Source organism: Mastomys coucha, unplaced genomic scaffold (assembly GCF_008632895.1).
Source record: "Mastomys coucha isolate ucsf_1 unplaced genomic scaffold, UCSF_Mcou_1 pScaffold15, whole genome shotgun sequence".
NCBI lineage: Eukaryota > Metazoa > Chordata > Mammalia > Rodentia > Muridae > Mastomys > Mastomys coucha.
The window spans coordinates 77,189,636-77,215,805 of record NW_022196897.1 but is presented as its reverse complement, the minus strand read 5'-3'; the positions used below and the strand labels follow the sequence as shown (position 1 = coordinate 77,215,805).

The 26,170-nt window shown below is 51.8% G+C and overlaps 2 protein-coding genes across 5 annotated transcripts in view; both read right to left on the bottom strand.

Moving 5' to 3' along the window:
• Window positions 1-301: 301 nt before the first annotated feature.
• Mybpc3 (myosin binding protein C3) lies at window positions 302-18,355 on the bottom strand. Of its 3 annotated transcripts, none has more exons than XM_031370980.1 (35): window positions 18,282-18,349; window positions 17,046-17,312; window positions 16,348-16,464; window positions 16,160-16,267; window positions 15,922-16,070; window positions 15,464-15,581; window positions 15,045-15,093; window positions 14,858-14,887; window positions 14,648-14,701; window positions 14,115-14,117; window positions 13,807-13,818; window positions 13,453-13,616; window positions 12,426-12,558; window positions 12,200-12,202; window positions 11,976-12,100; window positions 11,793-11,898; window positions 11,541-11,707; window positions 11,062-11,227; window positions 10,431-10,537; window positions 10,297-10,326; window positions 9,023-9,162; window positions 8,730-8,810; window positions 6,343-6,502; window positions 5,786-5,890; window positions 5,511-5,699; window positions 4,440-4,574; window positions 4,193-4,360; window positions 2,546-2,634; window positions 2,209-2,404; window positions 1,924-2,063; window positions 1,580-1,739; window positions 1,348-1,484; window positions 917-1,103; window positions 694-731; window positions 302-592 (listed from the first exon to the last, which is right to left on the bottom strand). In XM_031370980.1, the coding sequence occupies exons 1-34, from the start codon at window positions 18,304-18,306 to the stop codon at window positions 721-723; spliced, it is 3,831 nt and encodes a 1,276-aa protein (XP_031226840.1). In that variant the 5' UTR covers window positions 18,307-18,349; the 3' UTR covers window positions 302-592; window positions 694-720. The 3 variants fall into 3 exon arrangements, with proteins under 3 accessions (XP_031226840.1, XP_031226842.1, XP_031226841.1); XM_031370981.1 differs by having other exon boundaries at window positions 318-592; window positions 13,807-13,815; XM_031370982.1 differs by lacking the exon at window positions 14,115-14,117 and having other exon boundaries at window positions 316-592; window positions 17,046-17,292; window positions 18,282-18,355.
• Window positions 18,356-20,734: 2,379 nt separating this feature from the next.
• Window positions 20,735-26,170, bottom strand: part of Spi1 (Spi-1 proto-oncogene) — a 19,262-nt gene continuing 13,826 nt past the window's right edge. For both annotated transcript variants that reach the window (XM_031370953.1, XM_031370952.1), the window contains exons 3-5: window positions 23,140-23,327; window positions 22,183-22,348; window positions 20,735-21,424 (exon numbers count right to left, since the gene is read on the bottom strand). In XM_031370953.1, coding sequence (XP_031226813.1) covers window positions 21,105-21,424; window positions 22,183-22,348; window positions 23,140-23,327 — 674 coding nt within the window. In that variant the 3' untranslated portion in view covers window positions 20,735-21,104. The remainder of the gene's footprint in view (window positions 21,425-22,182; window positions 22,349-23,139; window positions 23,328-26,170) is intronic.

Here is a 26,170-nt window from a genome sequence, read left to right as displayed (position 1 = left end):
GGGGTCTTGATGCCTAGTATACAGTACAGGGCTCTACTGCCCTGCCTACTGTTTAGCACCCAGCTGGTTTTGCCTGGGTTACTGGGGTGAGACCCATACCTGTGCCTACAACGGAACGCCTATGGCTCCAGTGGCTTTCACTTCCACACTTTCCTCACCTGAGCGTGAGGATGGAGGGAGACTGACATCCTTTCTAATTAATGTCTCACAAGTACAGGACACTGATTTGGAGAACGGCATGCCTGCCAAGATCAGGCAAACGCTGTATGCTTTCCCGTGGAGATGAACAGGAAGCATCAATCCCAGTGACTGCACTTGATCTTTTATTGCTCTTACACAATGAGCCAGCCAGAAGGGCCTGTCCCCAGTCACCATTTCTGAAGCCCACACACTTTATGCTCCCAATATTAACAGCACTCCTTAGGAGCTGTGACATCTGTTTCTGCAGAACCCACCAGACCTGCCTGGTATAACTGCTGACCAGTCCTTCCAGGATACGCAGTTACACACACATACACATGCAGTAGCAGAAAGGGGTGCTCCTCCAACACTCTTCTGGGTTTCTGGTACACAGGCTGGCATCCATTTGTTCCTGTGACATAGCCCGCCTTGTGAATGAACTGAGGCTCCTTGCACCCCCATTTCCTGATAATCACCGTAGGACCTTGTTCTTAGGTAGATTAGAATACATACCTAGCCATCTCTGGGGAGCCATCCTGGTCACTGAGGAACTGTAAGAGGGAATGAGACAAGCCATGTGGTTTCCTAGTCTTCCAGAAGCCAAGATCCACTGAACATGCCAGAGCCAGTGATCTAGCAGCCAGAGGTACTGCTTGAACCAGGATAGCAGAGCCGAGCCCAGGGTCCCTGCCTCTGTCCTGCTTTCTCCCAAGCCCTGGCCCAGAAGGCTCCTTACCTCGCACCTCCAGGCGGCACTCACACTGAGCCTCGCCCTGCAAGTTGGTGGCCCTGCAGACATAGACACCCCCATCATAGGGGCAGGGCTTCCTGATCTCCAGGGTCAATACTCCCTGCTTGCAGAACATGCGGAAACGAGCATCTTCTCCCAGATCCAGGCCATTCTTGAACCAGGAAATCTTGGGCTGAACATCAAGTAAAAAGAAGAGAAGGAAAGCATTTTGGTGATGGGGAGACTGGTGAGGATTCAGAGCGACTATTCTAGATGTTCCCACTAGAGCTTCAGATTCAACCTCAGGCTGAGAATGAACATAGAGCCAACAATGAAGGATTAGGCCCTGTTCAGGGAAAGATTGGGGAGAGTTAACCATAAGGAGCTTAGGAGAGCAGCTCCTCCTGTCAGTCTAGCCCAGGACCTTGAGTCCTTACCTTAGGACTACCTCGGACAGCACAGCAGAGGATGGCATTATAGCCTGCAATGATGGAGCGGTTTGCCAAGGGCTGGGTGAAGCTCGGGGCCTCGAAGAAGTCCAGGGCCTTATATTTGGGTGCCTCATATGTGATGCCTGTTGGTGACAAGTCTTGGTACCAAGAAGGTCACCCCAAGCTAGGCTCCCCCTCCTTCCCCGGATTCCCCACAGTGTGAGCGAGGGTACAGCACCTGGTCTTGGAATAAAGACAGGCTCCTTGGTGGCAGCAGCTTTGTCACTGGAACCCACCATGTTATGGCTGAAGACCCGGAAGTAGTATCCATTGCCAATGATAAGCTCTGATACCACACAGTGAGTGCGTCGGTAATGCTCCAAAACAGTGAACCACTCCTGGAGGATGTGAAGGAAGGGAAGGCTCTCTGAGGGGCCTCTGCCTTTCTTGGGTACCCCTTGTGCCTCTACCCCTACCTACTGTGCAGGAAACCAGAATAATGGATTAGGGGTGAATGGTAAGCACAGGGAAGGGCTGCTGGACCTAAGGAGGGTATATGGAGACCCAGGGCCCCAAGCTCACCATGGTCTTCTTGTCAGCTTTCTGTACAGTATAACCCCAGATCTCTGTATTGCCATCGTCTTGGGGTGGCTTCCACTCCAGAGCTACATTGAAACCCCAAGTCTCAACGATCCGGATATCCTGGGGAGGACTTGGCTTGTCTGCAGGAGACAGATCTGATTGGATCACGAGCACCCAGAAGCAGGAGCATGCTAGTATCTAGGAGCCCCTCCTTCTAACTATCCTCTGCAGGAGCTCTAAGCTGGGTTCCCAGACGCAAGGTCAGGAGACAAGATTGCCACATACCCACAATCTGCAGGATCAGTGTTGCCTTGTCCTCCATGTTCTCAATGCGAACTGTCACCTGGTAGGTGCCCGAGTGGGTGCGGCGGGCAGCTCGGATGAACAAGATTGTGTCTGTGGGGCTGTTACGGATGCTCACCTCCTCACCTGCCAGTGGCTGCCCCTCTTTGGTCCAGGTCACTTGAGGCCGGGGTTTGCCCTGAGGGAGGATGACCAGCCCAACCCTGAGCTTGACTCTCTGAAGGAGAGGCTGGCACTACACCAGCTACGTGTAGACTGGGGCCTCAGGGTCTGCAGCCCCCAGATCCTTCAACTGTGGACAGGGAAGGAGTCAACTTACCTGGAAAGGGATGAGGAGGTTCACAGGCTCCCCAACTTTCTTCTGGATGGTCTGGCGCAGGTGTCTGGGCAGTTGGAGCCGTGGTCTTTCTGTGGGTAGGGAGGGGGCAACTCACTAAGAGCCCTTCTATAGCCCAACCCTAAGGATTCCACAGATCCATTCTCTCTTGGGGCAGGGCCAGAGCACTGTAGCTGAGAAAAAAGTTTCCATGGGCCAGATTCTCCTAACCCACAGCAATTCCAGTATGTTCAACACTAAAATCTGTACACTGAGCTTCCATGTATTATTTTCATTTGGGGGGTGTGTTTCACTTTTTAGATTGAGTTATGTATTTATGTGTATGAGCATTTAGCCTGCATGTAGATATGTGTACCATGTGTGTGCCTAGTGTTTGCAGAGGTCATAAAAAAGCAATGGGTCCCCTGGAACTGGAGTTATGAATGGTTATGAACCACACATATGTATGCTGAAACCAAGCCCTGATTCTCTGCAAGAACAGCAAGTGCTCTTAACAGAGAAATCATGGGGGCTGGAGAGATGGCTCAGCGGTTAAGAGCACTGACTGCTCTTCTGAAGGTCCTGAGTTTCAAATCCCAGCAACTACATGGTGCCTCACAACCATCCATAATGAGATCTGATGCCCTCTTCTGGTGTGTCTGAAGACAGCTACAGTGTACTTAGATTAAATAAATAAATAAATAAATAAATAATTTAAAAAGCCTTGGCTAAACACATAGCTTAGGGTCTATAAAAACAAAACAAGGGCTGGAGAGATGGCTCAGTGGTTAAGAGTGCTGACTGCTCTTCTGAAGGTCATGAGCTCAAATCCCAGCAACCACATGATGGCTCACAACCATCCATATTGAGATCTGATGTTCTCTTCTGGGGTATCTGAAGATAGCTACAGTGTACTTACACATAATAAATAAATAAATCTTAGAAAACAAAACAAAACAAAAAGACAGAGAAACCATCTTTCCAGCCCTATGTTACCTTTTGAGGGGGAGCTCATATAACCCAACTGGCTACACACCCCTCGTCCTCCCTCCAGCATTACAGGTGGCTGCCACTGTGTTCAGCTTCGGTTCAAGGGAGTAAAGAAGTTATTTGGAGCCACATATCTTGAAAATGTAAGCAAAGGCTCTGGCTCTATGCTTTTGGACCCTCAACCCAGTACTATTTCAATTTGTTGCTTCTCTCCAACCTAGAAAACCAATCCTTCTACCTCTGTTGAGGTAAAGAACAGAAGAATGAGCCAGGTGCAAATGGCGCACTCCCACCCCTCGGGAGTTAGAGGCAGACTGTGAGTTTGAGGCCAGTTTGGTCTACATAGTTCCGGAACAGCCAGGACTATGTAGAGAGGCACTTCTCAAACAACAACAAAAAAAGACCAACAGAAGAATGGGAAGTGTATCCCAGATGACCCTAAATGGCACGGAGAAGCCTCACTGTTCCGTTCCTAGGACAATGCCTATGTGCTAGAGCGCCTGTTCCAGAACTTGGGGCTGAACCAAGAGAGCCCAAGGCACAGATGAAGGCCCGCCCCTACCCCTGCCCCTGCCTTTGCCTACTAAAGCCCATGCCCCTAGCCTGTCTTGATTGGGTAAGGATGGCCAGTGGCAGGCCTTTTAGCAGCAGGGCACTCACGCAGTATCTCCTGCACCGTCACAGGCTCTTTGGTGATGATAGGGCCTCCAGGACCTGCCACATTGTGTGCCCGCACTCGGAACAGCAGTCGTGCCCCAGTGGGTAGGTCCTTCACCAGTAGCGACGTGCGCTCTGTCAGCCCCTGCAGAGCAGCCACCCACTCGGAGCCTGGGTGCAAGCATAAATGAGTCAAAATCACACCTTACTTTGCTACCACCTGAGGGTTGGCCCTGGGTGGAGTACTCACAGCCCTCCTGGCAGTACTCCACGCTGTATCCGTCCAGGCCACCTGCTCCCACACGCTCTGGGGGCCGCCACTTGAGTGAGACGGTGGTGTCCGACACATCCTCCACAGTCAAGTGGGTTGGTTCCCCAGGAGGTCCTGGACAGAGACAGGTAGAGAGGGTCTGAGTGAGCCTGTAACAGACAGTGAAGCCGCCATACGTGACCAGGACCTCAGTTGTCTGCTGATCTCATAGGAAGGACTTCTCTTCTGCTGGCTTCCAGGGCACCTCCAGGAATATTCGGTCTGCATTAAAAGACATGTCTCTGGATTGACTTATGAACCAAGAGCTGATACAAAACAGGGACTCACTCCCAAAAGAGGAAAGGAGCCAAGAGGACACAAGAGTTGGGAAAGGACTTTGCTTGTCAGGGTAGGGAATGCTGGAAGTGTAAAAGAAAGCCAAAAACCGGTGTGAAGTGAGGGAACTTCCTACCAATGTATGATTAGGTGAGCTGCACAAACCAAAAGTTAGTTCCTTAAAAAAGGGAAGACTCGGGCTGGTGAGATGGCTCAGTGGGTAAGAACACTGACTACTCTTCTGAAGGTCCTGAGTTCAAATCCCAGCAACCAAATGGTGGCTCACAACCACCCATAATGAGATCTGATGCCATCTTCTGGTGTGTCTGAAGACAGCTACAGTGTACTGATGCCCCTTGTGGCCTCTGAGAGGATGGCATATGCCTTTAATCCCAGCACTCAGTAGGCAGAGGAAAGTGGATCTCTGAGTCTGAGGCCAGCCTGGGCTACACAGAGAGTTCTAGGCCAGACAGGGCTACATAAATGAAATCCTGTCTCAAATCCTGGAGGAATGTAACTCGTGTTCGCTAGGGTGTCCATTCTACCAGTGAGGTAAGCCCGAAGTCATTTAACTTGTCTAGCCTGAGCTTCCTTATTTGTAATGGAAGGCAGTTTTCCCCTGAGAGCACTGGAGACCATGCCTGCAAAGCCCTGGTGCAGAGGCCGCCTGTCAGCTAAGAGGCTGCAACCATCCACCCCCTTGGCCCCTGCATTCTGGGGATCTGGCAGGTTCACCAATAGGCATGAAGGGCTGAGAGGCAGGGCTGGGCCTGGACATTCCCACAGCATTGACTGCGTAGACTCTCATCTCATAGGCTACACCCTCGATCATGCGCCTCGCCTCGTGGTTCAGCTCCCGCAGCAGATCAAAGTTGAGCCTCATCCACCTGTAGCTCTTTTTCTTCTTGCGCTCCAGGATGTATCCTGAGAGAGGTGATGAGAAATCAGGTCTGTGCCCTGTCACTCAGGTGACAGCTGCCCTTGGCTGTCCCTGTGGCCCTGGCACTTACCCAGGACCGGCTGTCCGCCATCATAGGCAGGCGGTTCCCACTGCACAAGGCAAGAGTCCTCGCCCACGTTGCTGATCTTAGGGGCAGCAGGAGCATCTGGCACATCTTGATGGGGAAGAGGAACCACATCAGCTATGTCCAACTCAGAGTCCCACAACATTGCTTACCCCTCTCTTCACCACCCTCACCACCACTAGAGTCAAGGCTATCTAGAACCTGATTACGTTACCATCCGCCATCTTAGCACTTATGGCTCCCCACTGTTCACTTTCACCGTGTGTCCCAGCTCCAATTGACTACATCTACCTGACCCCACCCAGCCCTCCAGAACACAATGATTGCCCAATGCTTACTTCTCCCAGAGCACTGTCAGTGTCACAAACAGTGACATTTCTACACACCCATCTCCTCACAGGACTCCTCAGGCAGTCCCAGTCACAACCCCATTGCCTGCTCTGGAGTGTCCCTGAGCTTTGTTGAGTGACTAAGTGAGCGGGTGAATGGGCCCTCCCTGGTGGTGTCCTGTGCTCTCCAGCCTGGAGCTTAGGTTGCCTCACCGATAACCTTGACTGTGAGGTTGACCTGGTCCTCGCCCACGGGGTTCTTTACGGTGACAGTGTAGACGCCTTCATCTTCCTTCTCCGCCCCTTCGACTGTGAAGACACTGCGGTCTTTGGTGGTCTCTACACGGACCCGGCCCTCAGTCTCACACAACAGCTGAAAAGGAGAGAGAGTTGGGGACAAGGCCCATCAGGAGCCTCCACAGTAGCCATTACTGAGAGGGAAGTTCAGTTCAGGGTCTGTGGGAAGTGTGTGTGTGGGGGGGTACAGCCTGGGTGGAAACTATACCCCAGTAAGTGACTAGTTCAAAAAATTTCAATGTGACAGCATAGGCAAGACATAGGCAAAAGGCTCAGACTCTAGTTTTGTCATGGAACTTAGCCTCTCTGTGTGTCAGTTTTCCTATCTGTCAAGTGGGAAGAATGTGAACCCCACAAAGCTACAGAAAGACTACAGGTATTCAGACCCTCAGAAGGGCCAGCACTTGACACAGAGGAGAAAGGCAGAACTGGGCTGTGCCTGGCAGCTAGCTGTACTTGCTGCCAAGTGCCAGGGAACCCACCCGAACATAGCCAAGGTCAGCTCTAGAGGCACACAATCTAAAATCAGTGAGGAAGCGTTCTCCCCGCTGGCTAGCTTTCAGAGAGCCAGAGGTGCTACTCGGATTGTTGGAGATGAAAGGTTGTCAATGGTCTTCCCCAGCACTGGACCCTGCATGCCAAGATACCAGCCTGCCAAGCAAGTGTCCACGGATACACTGGCACAACTGTTAAGGCGTGAGTGCTGCTCTGTTAGGAGCTGAGGTCTGTCCCACAGTGGGGAATGCCATGCCTGCTTCTGTAATCCTGTTCAAGAGCCAATGGCTGAGGAGCTCATAGACCCTGGAGTTGGCCCTGCCACTATTATGTTGCTAACTTGTCATGTTGTCAAACTGCCTTCTAAATGGTTTCCTACCCCATAGGCCTGGCTGGTCTCAACCTGTATCAAGGAGCTTCCTTTTTGGCAGCAAGCAGTCAAGACAGGGATGCATAGAAGTCAGTGCTGAGAGTAAGAGACAGAATGTCCAGCCCTAAGTCACATGTCTCTATCAAGCCCACTGTCCCCCACCCCAAAGGCTCAGGGAATATTTTGGCACATGGGACACAAAGGATGTAAGAGCTAAAGGAGTGGGAGGAGTGCCAAGAAAAGCCGTCTTCTGGCCATGGGGTAGCCATAGCCATCACCGCTCAGTAGCCGTGCTTGCCCACACTTGTTAAAGCCAGGCAGATATCAGAGGTAGCCTAGGAAGTGCTCTCCGGGCCCCACCTTAAACTGAGGCCCTGTCGGGGAGGGATGGGGGTAGGCTGCCCGGGCTTCAGCTGATGGTCCTATGCTCAGGCGTGCATTTCCAGCACCGCTGAACTTAGTGGGTTAGAGAAAAACAAAAACTGAGCACCAGGGGCTGGCGAGATGGCTCAGCAGGTAAGAGCACTGACTGCTCTTCCGAAGGTCATGAGTTCGGATCCCAGCAACCACATGGTTGCTCACAACCATCTGTGATGAGATTAGATCAGACGCCCTCTTCTGGTGTCTGAAGACAACTACAGTGAACTACGCAGGAGCAACCGGGCTGGAGCTAGTGGGGCTGGCAAAGGTCTTGAGTTTAATTCCTAGCAGCCACACACATGATGGCTCATGGTCATCTGTACAGCTACAGTGTACTCATGTACTCATACACATAAAATAAGTAAAATAAATCTTTTTTTTTTCTTTTTTTCTTTTTTTTTTCGGTTTTTGGAGACAGGGTTTCTCTGTGTAGCCCGGGCTGTCCTGGAACTCACTCTGTAGACCAGGCTGGCCTCAAACTCAGAAATCCGCCTGCCTCTGCCTCCCAAGTGCTGGGATTAAAGGCATGCGGCACCACCGCCTGGCAAAATAAATCTTTTTTTTTAAAAAAAAACTGAGCACCCCTGAGGCAGAGGCAGGCACATGTCTGAGTTTTGAGGCCAGCCTGGTCAACACAGGGAATTCCAGGTCAGCCAGGGCTGCATCATGAGACTCTGACTAGAAGAAAAAAAGGAAAGAAGTTGGGAAGGGGATATTGGGACTAGGAGGGGTACAATGGAGGGTATGCTCATATTTCATTATATATGTGTATTAAATTCTCAAGAAAAAAGAAAATATGAGTTAAAAAGAAGAAATGGGGGGAAATGAGGCAGGAATCCAGGAACCATTTTAATTCCAATGACTTCCTAGCAAACTCCGGGCACCAACACCCAGTCCACAGGCTTGTCAGTCCCTCCCTCTGCACCGGGAGGGAGTCTGACAGGTCTTTCCTTAGGGTGGATACGGCGTGCATAGAGAAGAGCAAGGACCACGAGCTATAACCCGACTTCAATCTTACCTTCTTATCAAACACCCACTCCTCATCAGCACCTGCATCTTCTGGGGCGTCAGGGGGTGGCCCAGCTGAGGCCTTCTTCCCCTGGGAATGGAATGGACTAGAATTAGGGTTAGAGGTATTGAGTCAGCTTTCCTTCCCATCATGCTCAGTCTTCTGGCCAGTAGGAGATCTCTGCTCCCAGAGAGTGGAGCTTACACCGTCAGTATGTACGTACAGAGCAAAGCTTAACACCCATCCGGTCCCGCCCACCCATTGTACAGGTAGGAAAACTGAGGGAGGGGAAACTACAGTACCTGTGTTACAGTCTTCTGCCAGACCACAGTGGGAGCAGGGTCCCCAGAAATAGGGACATCCAGGCGTAACTTGTTCCCAGCAACAACCACAATGGTGTCTGGTGTGCTGCCAGGACAGTCCAAGTGGATCTTGGGAGGTTCTGTATGGAGGAGTACAGTTCAGAGAAAAGTGTGTGTGTGTGTGTGTGTGGGGGTGTCTGAGCCCACAAATGTGGCAGAGGGGGTCCAGAGGTCGCTTGGTGGGTGCTGGGGGCTCGTGTCCCTGATTGTTGGTTTTTATCAATTTCATCTGGATATAATTTATATATAATAAAAAGTCCACGTTTCAGCATAGTAGTCCTGCAGGATTTTCTTGGGTCTTGGCCAGGCATAGTGATATAAGCCTTTGGTCCCAGCACTCAGGAGGCAAAGGCCTGTGGATCTCTGTGAACTATGATAGCTTGGTCTACTGAGTGAGCTCCAGGACAGTCAGAACTATATAGAGGGACCTTGTCTCCAAAAGCAAAAGCAAAAGCAAAAAACAAAACAAAACAAAGCAAAAAAACAGAGCCTCACTAGTTTAGCCCAGGCTAGCCTCAAACTCTAGGTCTTCCTGCTTCAGCCTCTCATGAACTATGCAGGATCTACGGCAAGGCATGAGGAACAAACTGCATCTCAATGTGGTACCCGCCATTACAATCATTACATGTGTCATTAGGCCTGATAGTCTTGTATGTGCACACATGGCAGGTGGGTGGAGCTGTGCTGTGCTGGCTAGATTTATGTCAACTTGACATAAACTCTAGTCATTTCAGAGGAGGAAACCTCTACTGAGAAAATGCCTCCATAAGATCAGGCTGCAGGCTAGTCATTAGAATGTCTTCTTAGTGATTGATATGGAGAGGCCCATTGTGGGTGATCCCACCCCTGGGATGGTAGTCTATAAGAAATAGGCTATGCAATACATGAGGAGCAAGCCAGTAAGCAGTACCCCTCCACGGCCTCTGCAACAGTCGCTGCCTCCAGTTTCCTGCTCTGTTTGAATTCCTGTCCCAGCTTCCTTCAGTGGTGGACTACAATGTGAAGGTGTAAGCCAAATGAACCCTTTCTCCTCAACTTCTTTTTGGTCACAATGTTTCGTTACAGCTATAGAAGCTCTAAGACATGGGTCTTAGGCCATATTCCCAGACCTTTGTCATCCCTGTGTCTGGAGTGGGAGGGAGCTAGGGTTGGGATGGGATGGGGGGCGGGTAGGAGAAGAAGCCGAGGTGGCACAAGTGGGTCCCAAGACTTACCCTGCCTAGGCACAAAGTCAATCTTGACCTCTGAAAGAGAAAGAAAACAAGGAACATCAAGGGAAAAGAAGGACCAAGCCGTGGGACATCCTGGCCATGTCCCCAAAAATCACACACACACAGTGCTAGCTCACCCATGAAGTGGAGCTTGGCAGACAGGTTGCAGGCAAACCCTTCGGGCACAAAGCTGTAGTCAGCCTCGTCGGCAGGTGTGACGTCATCAATGGTCAGTTTGTGGACCCTGAAGGACAGTGGCAACTCAGCTCACCATCCTGGCTTCTCCATATACCTCCAACTTCAGAGGACTGTGTCTCACCCTAGCTCCTTAGTGTCCTGATATTTTGAAATGTGGCTTCATTATCTAATTTTGTGTTTTCCAGCTCCCTCACGTGTTTTCTGAGGTCAGCAGTGCACACGTGATCTGCACAGAGGCAACCCCATCCCAGGGCCTTGGGGACAGGCAAACAATGATCTGCGTAGTCTTTGTGAACTGGAGTTCAGCATGGTCCCCAGAGGCTCTGGGATGAGCTGGTGCCACCTCCTCAGTGGCCTACTGCCACTGGTCAGTTTGGGGAATGGCAGGGCACCTCACCCTGAGTATCTCCCAAACTCTTTACCTCTGTATCTCTGCCTTCTGTCTTAGGTGACTCTCCCATGTGATTCCCTCCCATGTCTGTCCTCTGTAACTTTCTCTTCCTCTCTTTTTCTCTCTTCCCATCATGAGTTGTCTGGCCTCCCTTCTTAACCTGACTCTTTTTCACTCACCGGCCTATATGGGACACCTTTATGCGGTGGTCAGGCACCAATTCCTTCCCATTCTTCAGCCACACGCCGCGCACATTCTCATCTGAAACCTCACACTTAAACACAGCCTGGTCCTTGGATCCCACGGCCAGGTCCGCGATGCTTTGGTATACCTCCAGCTTCTTCTCTGGGGGATGGGCATAGCCTGTGAGCTCAGGAGGAATGTGAGTGTAGTGTGGACCTCTGTGGGGGCATGTGGGCTCGCAGGCAATGGTGTGCAGGCCTCTGGTTAGGTATGCGCAGTTACGTGACACACATGTGTGTCTTGATATTATAGTTATACAAGGAAACTCAGGTTCAGGGGGTGACACTGACCAGGCACATGTGACCCTCCGAACACTCTCTGCAGGGCACACGTCACCACACCTATCTTATAGATAGGAAGATGAGCCCAAAGCTCCTTTGATGTGGCCAGCCAGGCTAGGGTTAGGGGCCCTCACCTTGCACAATGAGCTCAGCCAGTGCCTGGCCCCCGCTTGTGCGTACTGCATAGTGTCCTGCATCCTCCAGGGTTGCTTCGTTGATGATCAAGTGGTGTTTCCGCCCATCTTTCTTGAATCGGTATTTGAAGGTTTCCTCACGAGTCAGCTCAACGCCATCCTTCAGCCTGGCCAGACACAGGACAGTGTCTCCTCTGGGCAGGCGTCCCCACCCTCCAGCCCCACCTCACACCCCCACAGCCCTGCCCTCACCATTTGACTTGGGCCCCTTCTTCCGAGACCTCACACTCAAACTCCACCCGCTGACCCACCATCACCAGCTGATCTTCCAGGGACCGAGTAATCAGCACCGGCGGCTCTGTCCAAGAAGGAACAACATGAGGGCTGGTCCCTGTGGCCTCTTTTCCTCCCAAGGTTCCCTGGTTCCGGGCCCACCTTTGACAAAGAGCTCCGTGCTGCATTTCTCACCCCCCACCACACACTGGTAGGCTGCATCGTCAGCCAGCGAGCACTGGCTGATGGTCAGGGTGCGCTTGGCACCGACGGACTCGAAGATGTACCTGGGCAGGGCACAGCAGCATATGAGGAGGGCACGGATGCCCATCCTGGGCTTGGTGCCCTTCACAACCCCATGTAGGCATGTCAAGGAGGAGACTTACTTGCTATGAAACGGAAGGAGCCATTTCAGTGTTCCACATAGAAGGAAGTGATAGAGAAAGAGAGATGGGTTAGGTCAAATGAGCTGGAATTAGATTCCAAAGGTAGGGGAAGATACAAACGGGGACGAGGAGCCAGAGTCAGAGAGATCTCACTGAAAACTACAGGGCAGTGTGGCTCTCTCCCCAAACCCCAGGACCCAGGACCCCGCCCCCACCTCCACCACACCTGCCACTCATCTGGATCTCCTGTCCATTCTTAAGCCACTTGACTTCGGCGTCCGGATCAGCCAGTTCCACAGTAAGCCGGATCTTGTGGCCCTTGTTTACCTGGTAGGCAGGCTCCAGCTTCTTCTGAAAGGCTGAACACCACGACTCAGCCCAGCCACCCCCAATGCCCATACCCTTGCCCCAAGCACAGCCACAGCAGTTACGGAAGGTGCGGGCATCTCCCTCCCCCTTCTGCGTATCCCCAACACACCCTCTGGGGTTCTGTAATGACCCTGTCTTCTCATCTCTGTCCTCTGTCTGTCTGTCTGTCTGTCTGTCTATGCTTTATGTTCCTTGAGGTTCTCTCTAACTGCTCAGCTCTTGGGCAGGGTTAGGGGCATCCAGCAAGACAGAAGCTTATCATGGGAACTAGGAATGTAACACATGCCCTTCTCTTCCTCCTGGTAATGCCAAGCCTCACCGTAGCCTCCCTGCCAGCTTCCCCTCCCTTAGCGCCATACTGCCTGGTTCTCAAGGTCATTGTCATGGGTCTCATGTTGTAGAGATAAAACAGGGCTTAGGCAAGTGACCCAAGGCCACAAACCTCACCAATGTGTGGTAAAGAGGAGTCTAGAGCCCAGACCCGCTTCACAACAATGCCTCCCCTTGCAGCCATGTTGGTAAAAACAGCTCTGCAGCTGAAGGGTTGTGCAAAAAGCCCACAAATACTCAGGCTGGGCCTGGAGACAGCTGCAGGGCTTCCAGCTAGTTCCTTAGGTTTCTGTGCCTCTGTCTCCTCACTTGTAAAAGTGAACTGATACTACTCCCTGTTTGACAGTACGGTTGGGAGAATTAACCTAGGCAGTTACATGAAACACTCCGTGTCTTGCTGAACTGTTCATTGTTCTTTTTGCTACTGCTACTTGTCCTGCCCCCAACGGCTCCCACTGCCCATATACGGGTCTTTCTATGGTACTCCCCAGCCTGGCTCCTTTATTGGGAGCTAGCTGGTGCCACCTCCTTTCCCACGTGTGGGAAGGGCTAACCTGTGCTCTTCTTTTCATCATGCTTCATGGCCTTGAGCCTCTTCAGCATGCCTCGCAGGTCTGTGACTCCGTGCTGGAAGGCGATGCGCTCGTATTCTGACGGTGGTGCCTGTCTCAGGATCTCCCACACGTCTTCTTCAGCGGGTGCCTCCAGCTTTGAGTCCCTGTATCCCACAGCCCACTGGGAAGCTCAAGGCAGTCCCTCCTTGTCCCTTCCTGGACACAGGATGAGGCCCCCTGCCTCTGCCCCTTCCCCCTACCCCCTACCCCCAATCTAGGAGTCTTGGGTATTGAACTAGGGAGGGCTCTGGGCTGAGGGTGTTGAGGAGGACTCTGAGATCGTCCAGCACTCACCTCCGGAAACTGCTGCTCCAGATGAGGAAAAAGGACAGGCACACATTAGAAGTCTGGACACCTCCCTGCCAAGACCCGGATCCTCCCCGGACCATCACTTGCTCCCTCTTTCTTCCCCATATGGTGCCCCTACTTCTCAGGGCAGGCATCTCCTCCTTCATAATACCAGACAGTGTCAGGGCCATTCCAAGCCTCAAGAATGTCACTCTGGTGTATATGAATTTCACCAAACCCCAGCCACATGCCCCCAAAGCTAACATCCTCTTGAAAAACCCAAAGCCTCCCAACCCCCCACCCCCATGCCTTACTCTCTGGGTAGGAGCAGCAGCAGTAGCCATGAAGGGAAGATGTGAAGAGAAGGAAAGAAAGGACAGAAAAAGAACTGAAGTCAGGAGCTGGGCTCAGTCCTTATTGCCACAGCTTTGGAGACCCTCTTCCTACTTCTTTGAGCCTCCAGAATCTATGGAAATGACCTACTGTAGATTCAACATGAGGCTTTGAGGGGTGCACTGAGGATGGTGGTGGTGGTGCACGCCTTTAATCCCAGCACTTTGGAGGCAGAGGCAGGTGGATTTCTGAGTTCGAGGCTAGCCTGGTCTACAGAGTGAGTTCCAGGACAGCCAGAGCTACACAGAGAAACCCTGTCTTGAAAAACCAAAAAAAAAAAAAAAAAAAAAAAAAAAAAAAAGACATAACTTGCCCACACTGGGACAAGATTCCCACTTGTCCAGCTCAGACACCAGCTCAGAGAGGTGCCTCATTTTGTTCAGGGCCACACAGCTTGGAGACCTCAATGTCATGTCTTATTCCCTGCCCTAGAAGGTCTGAACCAAGGACTCACCTCTTCTTCAGCAGGGAACTAAAGTCCAGGGTCCCAGCATCTTCATGGCTGTCACTGCAGGGAGAGACCCCACGAGGCTTCTCTGAAGAGCTAGTGGGGGCTTAGGCAATGGGGTGGAGTAGGAGGAAGGGACACAGCCAGGTGGGGCTCCCACCCATCGATGGTGCACCCCAAGTCTGTGATGGGATAGATGAAGGACAGGAAGGGTACCTGGTTCTCCGACCCGCTCCCGCCAGGCTCCTGTGGGGGTTAGACAATTTCTCAGTGACCCAGGAGCTTGACCTTGCCCCTCATGGACTTCAGCATGGACCCCCATGTGCATCCATCTAAAACTTCAAGGGGCCTTGGCCCCTCACACTGGCCCTCCCTCCATTCCTGAGGAAAGAGAGCCACTCACGTGCGTCGGAAAGCTGATCTGAGGTCCAGGTCTCCAGCACCAATGGCCTCTGTATACAACGAGAATTGAAGTGTTGGGGGTGGCCTTAGGGAGTGGGGGCACAAGACCATCTTCTCAACTTCTCCCAGGGTTCGTGTTTAGAGAGGTGGGGCAGTTTCCCATCCCAGTCTCTACAGTGGTCTGCCTCCCACTTACCTCCCATTCAAACTGTGTCAGGCAGGGACACACAAACTGCATCCCACCCTCAACCTGCTCCCACATTTCTCCTGAAAGCGTGCATTTCTTTCACACCTCGGGGTGATCAGCGCTGGCACCTGGCCACAGCTAGTCACCCTCTTTAGTTGGGAGATGGAGACAAGCCCAGGGGACCAGGACCCACAAGACCACAAGGCCAGAGGAGACCCCAGGGCCTCCCTCACCATGGACAGTGAGGTTGAAGTTACAGCTGTCAAATTTGTCCTTGGTAGACACCTCACAGCGGTAGCCCCCAGCAGAAGTGGCCTGAGCATCTGTGATGTGTAACTCAAACAAGTAGACCTGTGGGCAGGAGGATGAAGGAAGGCTGGGACAGGACAGGCCCTGTGTTCCTAAAGAGAATGGGTGTGGCAAAGCCTGTTGACCTCACTTCTCAGGGCTAACACATACAGAGCTTTTCTATAATTTACAGAAAAGATCCACCTTTCAAGATCCATGACGGGCTCTTGCTGGCACGTGACCATGATAAAAATCCAAGGAGATGGTTCCACTTAGGAGCTGTTTTGGGCAGTGTGCAGCTGGTATGGCTGAACATTTCAGCTCTGCCCTGCTTCCCAGTATTCCAGCCTCTACCTAGGTCCTGTACTTCATAGTTCCCCATGCCCCTGACCAGATGTCCCACCTTGCTGGCTCTGTCGTAGCTGTCATGCAGTTGCAGGTGCTGGCCCACCTTGCTGCTCAGGTCCACCCATTTGCCCTTGAACCACTTGACCACAGGTGGTTTCAGGAGGCTGGCCCCAGCCACTCGGGCTGAGAAGACAATGCTGCCGCCTGTGAGAGAAAGGTGACTTCTCTGACCTCGGGGTTCTGGGCCTTCCTTTTCCCTCCCCCTGAGTATGAACATAGAAGCTCCCGCTTACCCATGGTCACCTCCCCATCCTGTGGTCGCATCAGAAAGAGGCCAATAGGGTCGTCAGGGGCTCCCTGATTCCCTGTGGCTGAGCCATCCTGGGTTACTGAGACTGACCCTAAGAGAGAAGGCTTTTGCGGTCTGTCCTGGGACATTCCCCTCCCATTGTCCTGTCCCTCATTGTCCAGCCCTCTTTACCTTCAGGACTTGAGACATTTTCTTTCAACTCAGTGACTGGAGCAGGGACTTCTTTGGGGGCTTCTGGAGCCTCCAAAGAGGTCAGAGCAACTGCAGATTCTGCCTTCTCAGGAGGGGCTGAGGTGGGGTTATGGAACAGTTTCTAATCAGAGACCCACTCTTGGACATCAGACCCTATGTCCCACCTAAGATGTGTTCTGCTTGTACAGCAGTGTCCCAGGCTCTTTCAGCCACTGGCCTCGCTCCAAGAAGAGGAGCCAGCCTGCTTCTCGTCCTCCAACCCTCCTGGTCCACCTGTCTCATGTCCAGATTTCTGCTCTGAACAGCTCTTCGGTCCATCTGTTGTCCCTTTCCAGGCTCTGGCCTTGACCCAGCAGCCCCAGCACTACCAGCACCAAGCTCCTAGGATTTCCCCACCAACACATAGAGCTAGCCAAGTCCTTATCTGGGTGTGACCAGGCTCTACTATGGGAGAGCACCCTTCCTAGAACACTGCTCATGGTTTCCCACCTCCACAATGCAGAAAGAGCTGCCGCCACAACTAATGCTTAGAGAGATCTTGGTGCAGAAGAGGGGAATGGGCATTTTCTGGCTTACAGCATTGCCAGAGCAAAGGCCAGTGCCCAGAGTCCATTCCCAGTTCAGGACTATGGCTGAAGTTCAGGTTGGGCTCTGGGGGGAGGTCAGCAAGCTCTTACCTGGCTCTGTGACCTTGAGGTCAAACTTGACCTTTGAGGAGCCTGCAATGACGGCGTAGGAACCCTGGTCATTGAAGCCCACATCCCGCACCGTCAGCGTGTGTCGCTTGCCCTCTGTTGCCAAATCATACTTGTCATTGGCAGAGATGTCGCTGCCGTCCCGCTGCCACCGCACCTTCATGCCTGACCGCTCTGTCTCAGCCTCGAACACAGCAGCACTGCCTGCGGTCACCTCCGCTGACCTTGGCTTCTTGTTGAAGGCTGACACTGAAGAGCCAGATGGAAATTGCAGGAGCTAGGCTCCCTGGTACCCCATCCCCGATATCCTTCTTCAAGAAGACTGTATGGTAAGCACATTCCAAGCCTCTCGTTTAATGGTCCAACAGTTCTATGGGGTAGGTGCAGCCATATTTATTTCTCAGGTGAGGGGAGGTTAGGTGACAGATGAAAGAGCTCAGGCTGTTGTCCCCACCACCATATAAGATATCTCTACCCTCCTGCTTAGGAACACCAGTGGCTGGCCCAGCCTCCCCTCCCGTCGTGGGACCCTTGGCAAGGGTCCCAGCACTCTGGCTACTTGGAATAAAGCTAAATTTGTCCTCTGAGGGCTTCAGACTAAGAATGAGAAACTGAGATAAGGCTGAGCAGCAGAGGCCTGGGGGCTGGGGACAGGATCCCTGCCCCCATGACCTCTGCAAGGGTGTAGGCCTGGTCCAGGTCTTTAGCTACAGTTTCTTTGTCCTTTGCTTGCCTGTTCTGTTTCCAGAGAAGAGAGGCACTGTCCCCCCACATCTGGAGTCAGGCATGGTGTGAGTCCCCTAGGGGTTCTGGCTCACGTGGCAGACACTCAGAGCTGGAGAGGATCACTACCCCCTCATACTCAGAACATTCAGAAACTGAGGTCAGAAGGTGCTCACTCCACTGAGGCCTAAATTTGAGCTCCTTGAATCGAGGACCCTGGCTGAAGGAGAAAATATAGGTCCAGACAGAATGGGATGGTGACCCTGGATTCTTCCTAACTTAGTGAAGTCATCTCTCAGTGGCCCTGACACTTAGTTTGTCCTCGATCTCATTAGAGGGATGGGAAAAGAAGCAGAGAGTTAGACAAAGTCCAAAGAGGACCATCCTGTCCCTTCCTGGAACCCACAGGCCTCATCCTACACCAGTACCTAACCCTGCCCGCAAGCCTGTATACTGCTGCCGCAGGTCCAGACCCAACCCCTTACATGGAGCTACCTGGTTTCTTCCCTGGCTCAGGCATCTTGAGAGCAGTCACACCAGGCACCAAGCAGGCCACCCAAGGAGGGACTGGACAGTGTCCTGGGTTCTCACTATTTATGAGGACTACCCCCTCCCCAGCCCTGCTTATCAGCTTCCTGCTGGCCACCTGCTAAATATAGACAAATTCCATCCAGCTGAGGTATCCTCGTGGAGAAGATAGGGCCACTTGGTCCTCTGGCTTCTCCTCCCCCAGCCCCAGCAGGACTGGATAGCTTCTGCCCTTCCAATCCTCCATGGACCTCAGGACTAGCCCGACCTTTATCTGTGTATCCAGCCAGCAGAAAACTACACTGTTGAGGTGCTTTTGGTCTGTGACACCCACAGCTACAGGATCGAGGGCACACGTGCTGGGGGTGAGGGTGTCCAGGGCTAGCTGCCATTGTTCTTTTGATCAGCAGAGCTTTGGCACACATTGCTGCGCCACAAGGGGCAGGGGTTGGCCTTGGACTACGGAATCCTGGCTGGGCTTAGTTGGGGAGGGAATAATGCTAGGAGTTAGTATCCCACCAAGGGACAATCTAGGCAAGCCTGCAGGCAATGGCATGGGAGGGAATCTCTAAATGTACTCTAAAGGAGGGGACAGGAGCAGAGCTAGCTCTTGCTGAATTCACTGGGACTAACCAAAGATGAATGCAGAGCATTCTGAACCCCCTCAGCTCCCACCCCACTTCCACTGTTCTTGTTCTGTAACTGGACCTTCAATTGTATCAGGTTCTCCAGTTGTTACAGGGGGAAAAGTAAATTATGGGAATCCCTATCCAGCAATACTAGTAGAATAGATAGCTTATCACCAGAAGGGAGGGCATACATAAGCATTTTTCATTCAATAGAAACTTAGTTACTTTAAAGTCACATCACCTGCTCCTAAGTTGTGTGTGTGTGTGTGTACATGTGTGTGTGTATTGAAGCTATTACTAGTAATCCAGATTGATCTCAAACCAATGACAATCCTCCTGCCTCAACCTAAGTGCTGCTATTCCAAGTATGCACTATCATGCTTATCTCTGAGTCTTTCAGAGAACTGGTATGGGGCTGGAGAGAAGGTTCAGTGATTAAAAGTACTTGTTCTTGCAGAGAACTAGGTTCCATTCCAAGCACCCACATGATGCCTCACAACCATCTGTAACTCCAGCTCCAGGGGACCTGACACCCCCTCTTCTAAACTGCAGGCACCAGGCACACACATACGGCACACATACATACACGCAGGAAAAACATTTTTTTTTAAAATGTTTAAAGAACTGGTATTTGAGAGCCACTACAAAAACTGGCTCAAGTTGGTAAATGTGTCTGCTGTCAAGCCTGATGACCTGAGTTCAACCCCTGGGGTCCACTGGTGGCAGGAGAGAACTGACTCCTGCAAGTTGTCTTCCGACCTCCACATAATATGCCATGGCACATATGCACACAGTCACACACGCACATACACACACACACACACACACACACACACACACACACACAAGATAGATGAATTAAAACATAATAAAAAATACTTTTAAGAAACTGCTGCTCTGCCACCAAGCTATTGTCAGCTCACATCCCAAATCTCTGGAGACTCGGCGATCTGATTAGGGAACATCAGCGTGTGTCCAGGAGGTGAGCAGGGGTCTTTCCCCTATAGTGACATTCCTAGGGTTTGTGTTTCCTGAGGTGTGTAGAGACAGTGGGAGATGTCCTCACTCCCTGTCTGCCACCACCTGCCTACATTCTGTCTACGCCACCTAAATGAAGCAAGATGTTTACAGACGTCCCTTGTCTATGGCCTCTGGGAGCAAAGGGCTTTGAAGGCTGTGCCTGTGGGGTCTCCATTAAGAATGCTTTGTGGCCAGGCTAGAGAGATGGTGCAGCCAGTAAAGGCTAGGCTCACAATCAAACCATCCAGAATGCTGTGTGGAATCTGGACTTCTGTAGAAGCATTTCCTCTTTCAGATAAGCGATGCTTCTACCTGGCACTGATGTGATGGGCAGCCCTCACATGGACCCAAGCTGTGCGACATTGAACCAATTATTGAACTACTATGAGCCTAGTTTCCCCACTCTATAAAATATTAGGCTCCTCATCTCAAAGTTGACAGATGCTAAATGATCAGAACACCTGTGCTTATTGCTATGGCCATCACCACCATCACTTATTGGATCGTGTCTCGCTCAAAAGATTATGAGTTCAGGCTTCGCTGAGCCTTCCTGCTGCTAAGGGCCTTTCAGTAAGATCCCTGTGCCCTGATAACAACCCAGGACTTGTTTCACTAGAAACAAGCGCTGTGTGTCCATGGTCCCCGTGTCCCTAGGGTGCAGCTTTGGAAACATGTTCACTGGACAAATAAGAGAGACATCTGTGCACACGGGGCGCCCCCTGGACCCCCCGCACAAACGGGGCGCTCAAACTCTTGAATGAGACTCTTCGCTGGGAGAATAGCTGACAATAATTTTACTTGTTTTTAGAGGCTAATGGATGGGGGAGGTGGGAAGAGGAAGAGCTTTTAAAATAGCATTCAATATACAAAAAAAGGTGCCAACGCCAGACTCCCAAGGAAGCACCGTGGCCACTAAGCCAGGCTGACCCTCGGTTGAGGTCCGGGGCCAGGCGGCCCTTGGGCGGGCTAGAGTCCTGGTGGGAGGCGAAGCGGGCGGGGCGGGCCAGGCCGGGCATGGGAGGGCGAGGCCGGGCCCCCAGTCCTGCCTCGGCCCTGGGAATGTCCTCCCTGTGTCCTGGCCGGGCGACGGGTTAATGCTATGGCCGGCGGGGGCCGGGAGCCTGGCGGGCTCTGAGGGCGATCAGTGGGGCGGGAGGCGCCGCTCGGCCAGGCCCCCGCGGCCCAGCACCTCGCCGCTGAACTGGTAGGTGAGCTTCTTCTTGACTTTCTTCACCTCGCCCGTCTTGCCGTAGTTGCGCAGCGCGCGCGCCATCTTCTGGTAGGTCATCTTCTTGCGGTTGCCCTTCTGGATGCCCCAGCGGTGCGCCAGCGCCTCCTTGTGCTTGGACGAGAACTGGAAGGTACCTTTGTCCTTGTCCACCCACCAGATGCTGTCCTTCATGTCGCCGCTGCGCAGCAGGTCCAGCAGGAACTGGTACAGGCGAATCTTCTTCTTGCTGCCTGTGGGAGATGGGCAACCAATTGGGGTGTGGACAGGATGCAAGGACTTTGCAGAGGACCCTCCCAGCAGCTCCTCCCAGCTAGGATAGGTACAAGCACATACGTGCCCACTCCCACTCATGTGCACACCCCTCCAGGTATACAAGTCCTCATATACATCTCACACATATCCATACACGCATCCATATCTGCTCTCAGATCTACATGCCTGTCCAAAGGCCTTCACATGCAGGTACTCACACACAAGACCTACACACTCACAGGCCCTCACAAAGTCAAAACCTCACATACTCACAGGCCCCCTCACACACTCATAGGCCCACACACACTCACAAGATGTTACACACATCCACAGGCCCTCACACACTTGTAGGCAGGCCTTCACACATTCACAGGTACTCACGCACATGAACTCACACACTCAAAGGCCTTTACATGCTTACAAGCCCCACATTCGCAGTCCTGTATACACCTAGGCCTTCACAGATATACAATCTCCCATTCACACACTCACACAATACTGATGCACACACACAGAGACTCTCACGCACTTTGAAGAGATGCCTGTTCACTCACAACACAAACAGACTTAGAGACCTGTACAGATAGAGAAGCATCCACAAATACCCATGCACACGCACAACACACACACACACTTCTGCAACATGGCTGCTGGGCCAGTTGACCTTGGCTAGGAATATGCAAGGTCTGTAAATGTAAATGCAGTTAGAGCCACTGGATCCGGTGCTGGACCCTACCTGTCTCCCCATGCAGAAGACCAGGCCCAGGCTCCAAGCCATCAGCTTCTCCATCAGACACCTCCAGGGGAGGGCTCTGCCTTTCACCCTCCTCCTCATCTGAGCTCTGCTGGTGGGCTGGGGACAAGGGTGGATAAGGGAAGCACATCCGGGGCATGTAGGAAACCTGCAATGGGAAGGAAGGGTGTGAAGTCAATAAGGAATAGCCCGGGGCTGCAGGAGGGCTCAGTTGAGTGAGGGACAGAGTGCTGTGGAGTGCTCAGCGTGGGGCAAGGACTGAGAAGGGAGAACTAGGGGCCAATCTGGATCAAGACTCAGGGGTGCAGGTCATGGTAAAATGGGTTGCTAGTTACTGAGCCTACCACCCTCCCTACTGTGGCCTCTGGTTTAGGGAAGGTGTGCTTTATCTTCATGCATGCAAAAGGGGCCATGTGGCCTGGCAGTAAACTAGTAATAGAGGGGAGGTTCTGGGGAGCAATGAGCCTTAATAAGGGGGTGATGAACCAATGAAAGGGGAGTGGAGGCAGTGAGGGATGGCAGAGATCAATGGTTGGGGGTTAGGATCCCTGGAGCAGAGAACAGTCAGCAATGAAGATCAATAGGGAGCCAGGGAGTCAATAGATGCTAGCATTTAGTGATTCAAATTGTGGGTATATGAAGAGACAGTAAATGGGGACTGTAGTCAGTGGGACCCTGAGGGCCACAAACAGAAACAGGGTGGGAGAAGATGGCTGAGGACTAGTCAATCATATGGGATCTATCCATTGTTTGAGATAAAGGTGTGGGTTCCTAAGGTCAGGCAGGAGGTCAGTACAGCCGTTGGAGTACCAGCTGCCGTTGGCTCCGTAGAACAGGAAGCCACGTTGAGTAAGAGCCTATGTCAGCTTCCTGTGAAGGTTCCATGCCTCACCACAGGCCTGGAGGTCTGGGGGACAGAGGACAGCCAGCAGCACGCACCTGGTGGCCGAGGCTGGCGTGGGGCGGTGCCATGGGGGTATCAAGGACATGCATTTGCTCCAGTTCCATGTGGCGGTAGAGCTGCTGTAGCTGTGGGGGCTGCACGCTCTGCAGCTCTGTGAAGTGGTTCTCAGTGAAGTTCTCAAACTCGCTGTGTACATGGTGTGGGGGAAAATCCCAATAATGATCTGTGGAGAAATCCAGGGAGTGAGCCAAGGTGCCGGGGCAGGGAGAGGATATAATAACACACAATAATCATTCAGGCTGGGCGGAAAGTACATTAATCATCTTCTGTAATGTTCACTTACTCCACTGCTGCTTTATAGAAAGGACTCCTGAGGCTCAGAGAGGTTTCCTAACATGCCAAAATTAAAGTCCTAACAACAGTCATGCCTGGAGTTGTCAGCAGCAGCCACTCTATTTTCTGGGTCCTGACTAGACCCAGAGACAGAGGTTTCTTAGCCCTAGTCTGAATCCTGGCTTTGCCATCTGTTGGCTGTGTGACCTCAGCACAGGTCTAAGCCTCTCTGGTCTCAATGGACCCACCTACAAAATGGGTAGAATTGCTATTGGGAGAATACACAAAAGCTCCCATTCTAGACCCACAGCAGGCCTTGGAAAACTGATTGCTTTCTCTGCCTCTGTGACCTTCCACAGGCTCCTGACTACCTAAAGTCACAAGCATGGGTCCTTGTCACATGATCAGGGTATGATTGCAAAGCCTCAGGGCTAACATTTCTCACATACCAGAGTTTGTCCAAACCTACAGTGCTGCTTCTGTAAAACCGCGGGGGGAGGGGGAGCAGCCACACCCAGGTTCTCAGGAAGCTGAAGGAAGAGATTTCCCCAGAAAGCCCCCGTGGTTGTCTGGTGTCTGTGGAAGGGTGGACCCAACTCCAGGAAGCAGCCACAGAACCCCGGGAAGATCTGTGATCTGCTTTCTCCCTGCGCCTTTTCCAGGAACAAAAGTCGCTGCCTAACTGAGGGACTTTTGGGCACAGTTTGGGGTATGGTATGGAGCTAGCGAGATGGCTCAGCCAGTAAAAGCTCTCACCACTGAACCTGATGACCTGAGTTCAGCGTGCTGTCGCACATAAGCACATACCCACATATATAAATAAATGAATTTAAGAAGAAAAAAGGAAAAAATGAAATTGTGGTGTTAAGAGAGGGATTTCCTGCTGGGCGGTGGTGGTGCATGCCTTTAATCCCAGCACTTGGGAGGCAGAGGCGGGCGGATTTCTGAGTTCGAGGCCAGCCTGGTCTACAGAGTGAGTTCCAGGACAGCCAGGGCTACACAGAGAAACCCTGTCTCGAAAAAACCAAAAACCAAAAAACAAAAGAGAGGGATTTCCTCATGTGGCCTGAAGGAGCATGGAAGGTGATGAACCAGGGGAAGTCCTCCAGTAACCACCGTGTACATGTGTGCATATGTGTATGTCTGCATGTGTGCATGTGTGTTTGTGTGCACGTGTACATGTGTGTTTGTGTGCACAGGCAGGCGTGTGTGCCTATGATCTTCTTGCTTTTCCTTTGTCTCTCCCACAAACACTTCCTTACTCACACATCCTCTAAGAAGTGACATATGCTTTCCAGCTGTGTGCCAATGTCACGGGACAGACTCCTCTTTGTTAATTGCTTTTATTTATTTGTTTATTGGGAGGGGCCAAATATGCGTGCATGGAGGTCAGATGACAACTTTCAGGAGTCTGTTCCCTCCTTCCACCTCAGGGGTCCCAAGATCAAACTCAGGCAAGGGCAGTAAGTACCTTTATCTACTGAGCCGTTCACTCATCCTTGTTCTTGTGTTTTTTGAGACAGGGTCTCACCCAGGCTGAGTTTGAACTTGTGATCATCTCAACTTAGACTTTTGAGGTTTGGGCTTATATGCCTGGCTCTAGGTTTCTCATCCTGCTAAGCAGTGCTGGGCTGTGTGAGCCTAAACATTTTTTCCCCACCGAGCCTCTGATTCCCCACTTAAGGTTGTTACCAAGGCTCTGTCCATGTGCCATTTCTTCTGAGCCAGGCAGTGGGACCCATCTCTAGGAGACTGCGGCACAGAAGAAAAAGTGCATGGAGCTGCAGACAAAGCATTTACAGCTGCATGCTCCTCGGCCTCAGTTTCCTCATCTGAGTGGGTAAATAGTTTATACCCATTGGGGGTAAATGAGCTATCTGATGCCCAGGGGTTGCTTAGGATAGAACATGGCACAAAAGAAGAACATTTACTCCCGCCACACTCATACTCGTCCTAAGGAGCCCGCGCTAGCACATCTTTAACTTCAACAATCAGAAAATAGAGGAAAGAACATCAAAGGCAAGCTGGGCACATGCCTTTAATCCCAGCACTCCAGAAGCACAGGCAGGAAGATCTCTGTGAGTTCAAGACCACCCTGGTCTGCATAGTGAATTCCAGGCCATGTAGATATGAGACCTTAACTCAAAAAAAAGTCTGAGGCCTGAGTTTGGAGAGACAGCTCAGTGGTTAGTTAGGACTGCTTACTCTTAGAGAAAACCAGAGTTGAGTTCCCAGGGAGAGACAGGGGAAGGTAAATGGCAGTGACCAAGAGGAAGCTGGGTCTGGAATCCAAATCACAGAGCCCCATTCTGTTCTTTCGGGTTTAGTGACCTTTGATTTTGGTCCTGGGGCTTGATTTTGGCTGTTGAGTTCACATGGCAACTCACAACCTCCTGTAACTCTAGCTCCAGAAGATACAACAGCGCCCTCTTCTGGACTCCTAAAGCAGATAAGTGTGTGTGTATACACACACACACACACACGGGGGGGGGGGAGGAGAAGCAGAGAGACAAACAATAAAAAATATGTTTTTAAAAGTTTGAGGCCATCTTGGACTAGAAAGCAAGATCTTATCTCAAAACAAAAACACAACACAAAGCTCGGGGTTATAGCACAGTGGTCGAGTCACTTGTCTCTCATGCACAAGGTTTGGCCTTTGAGCCCCAGGACCAAAATCAAAGGTCACTAAACCCAAAAGGGCAGAACGAGACACTGTGATTTGGATTGCAGACC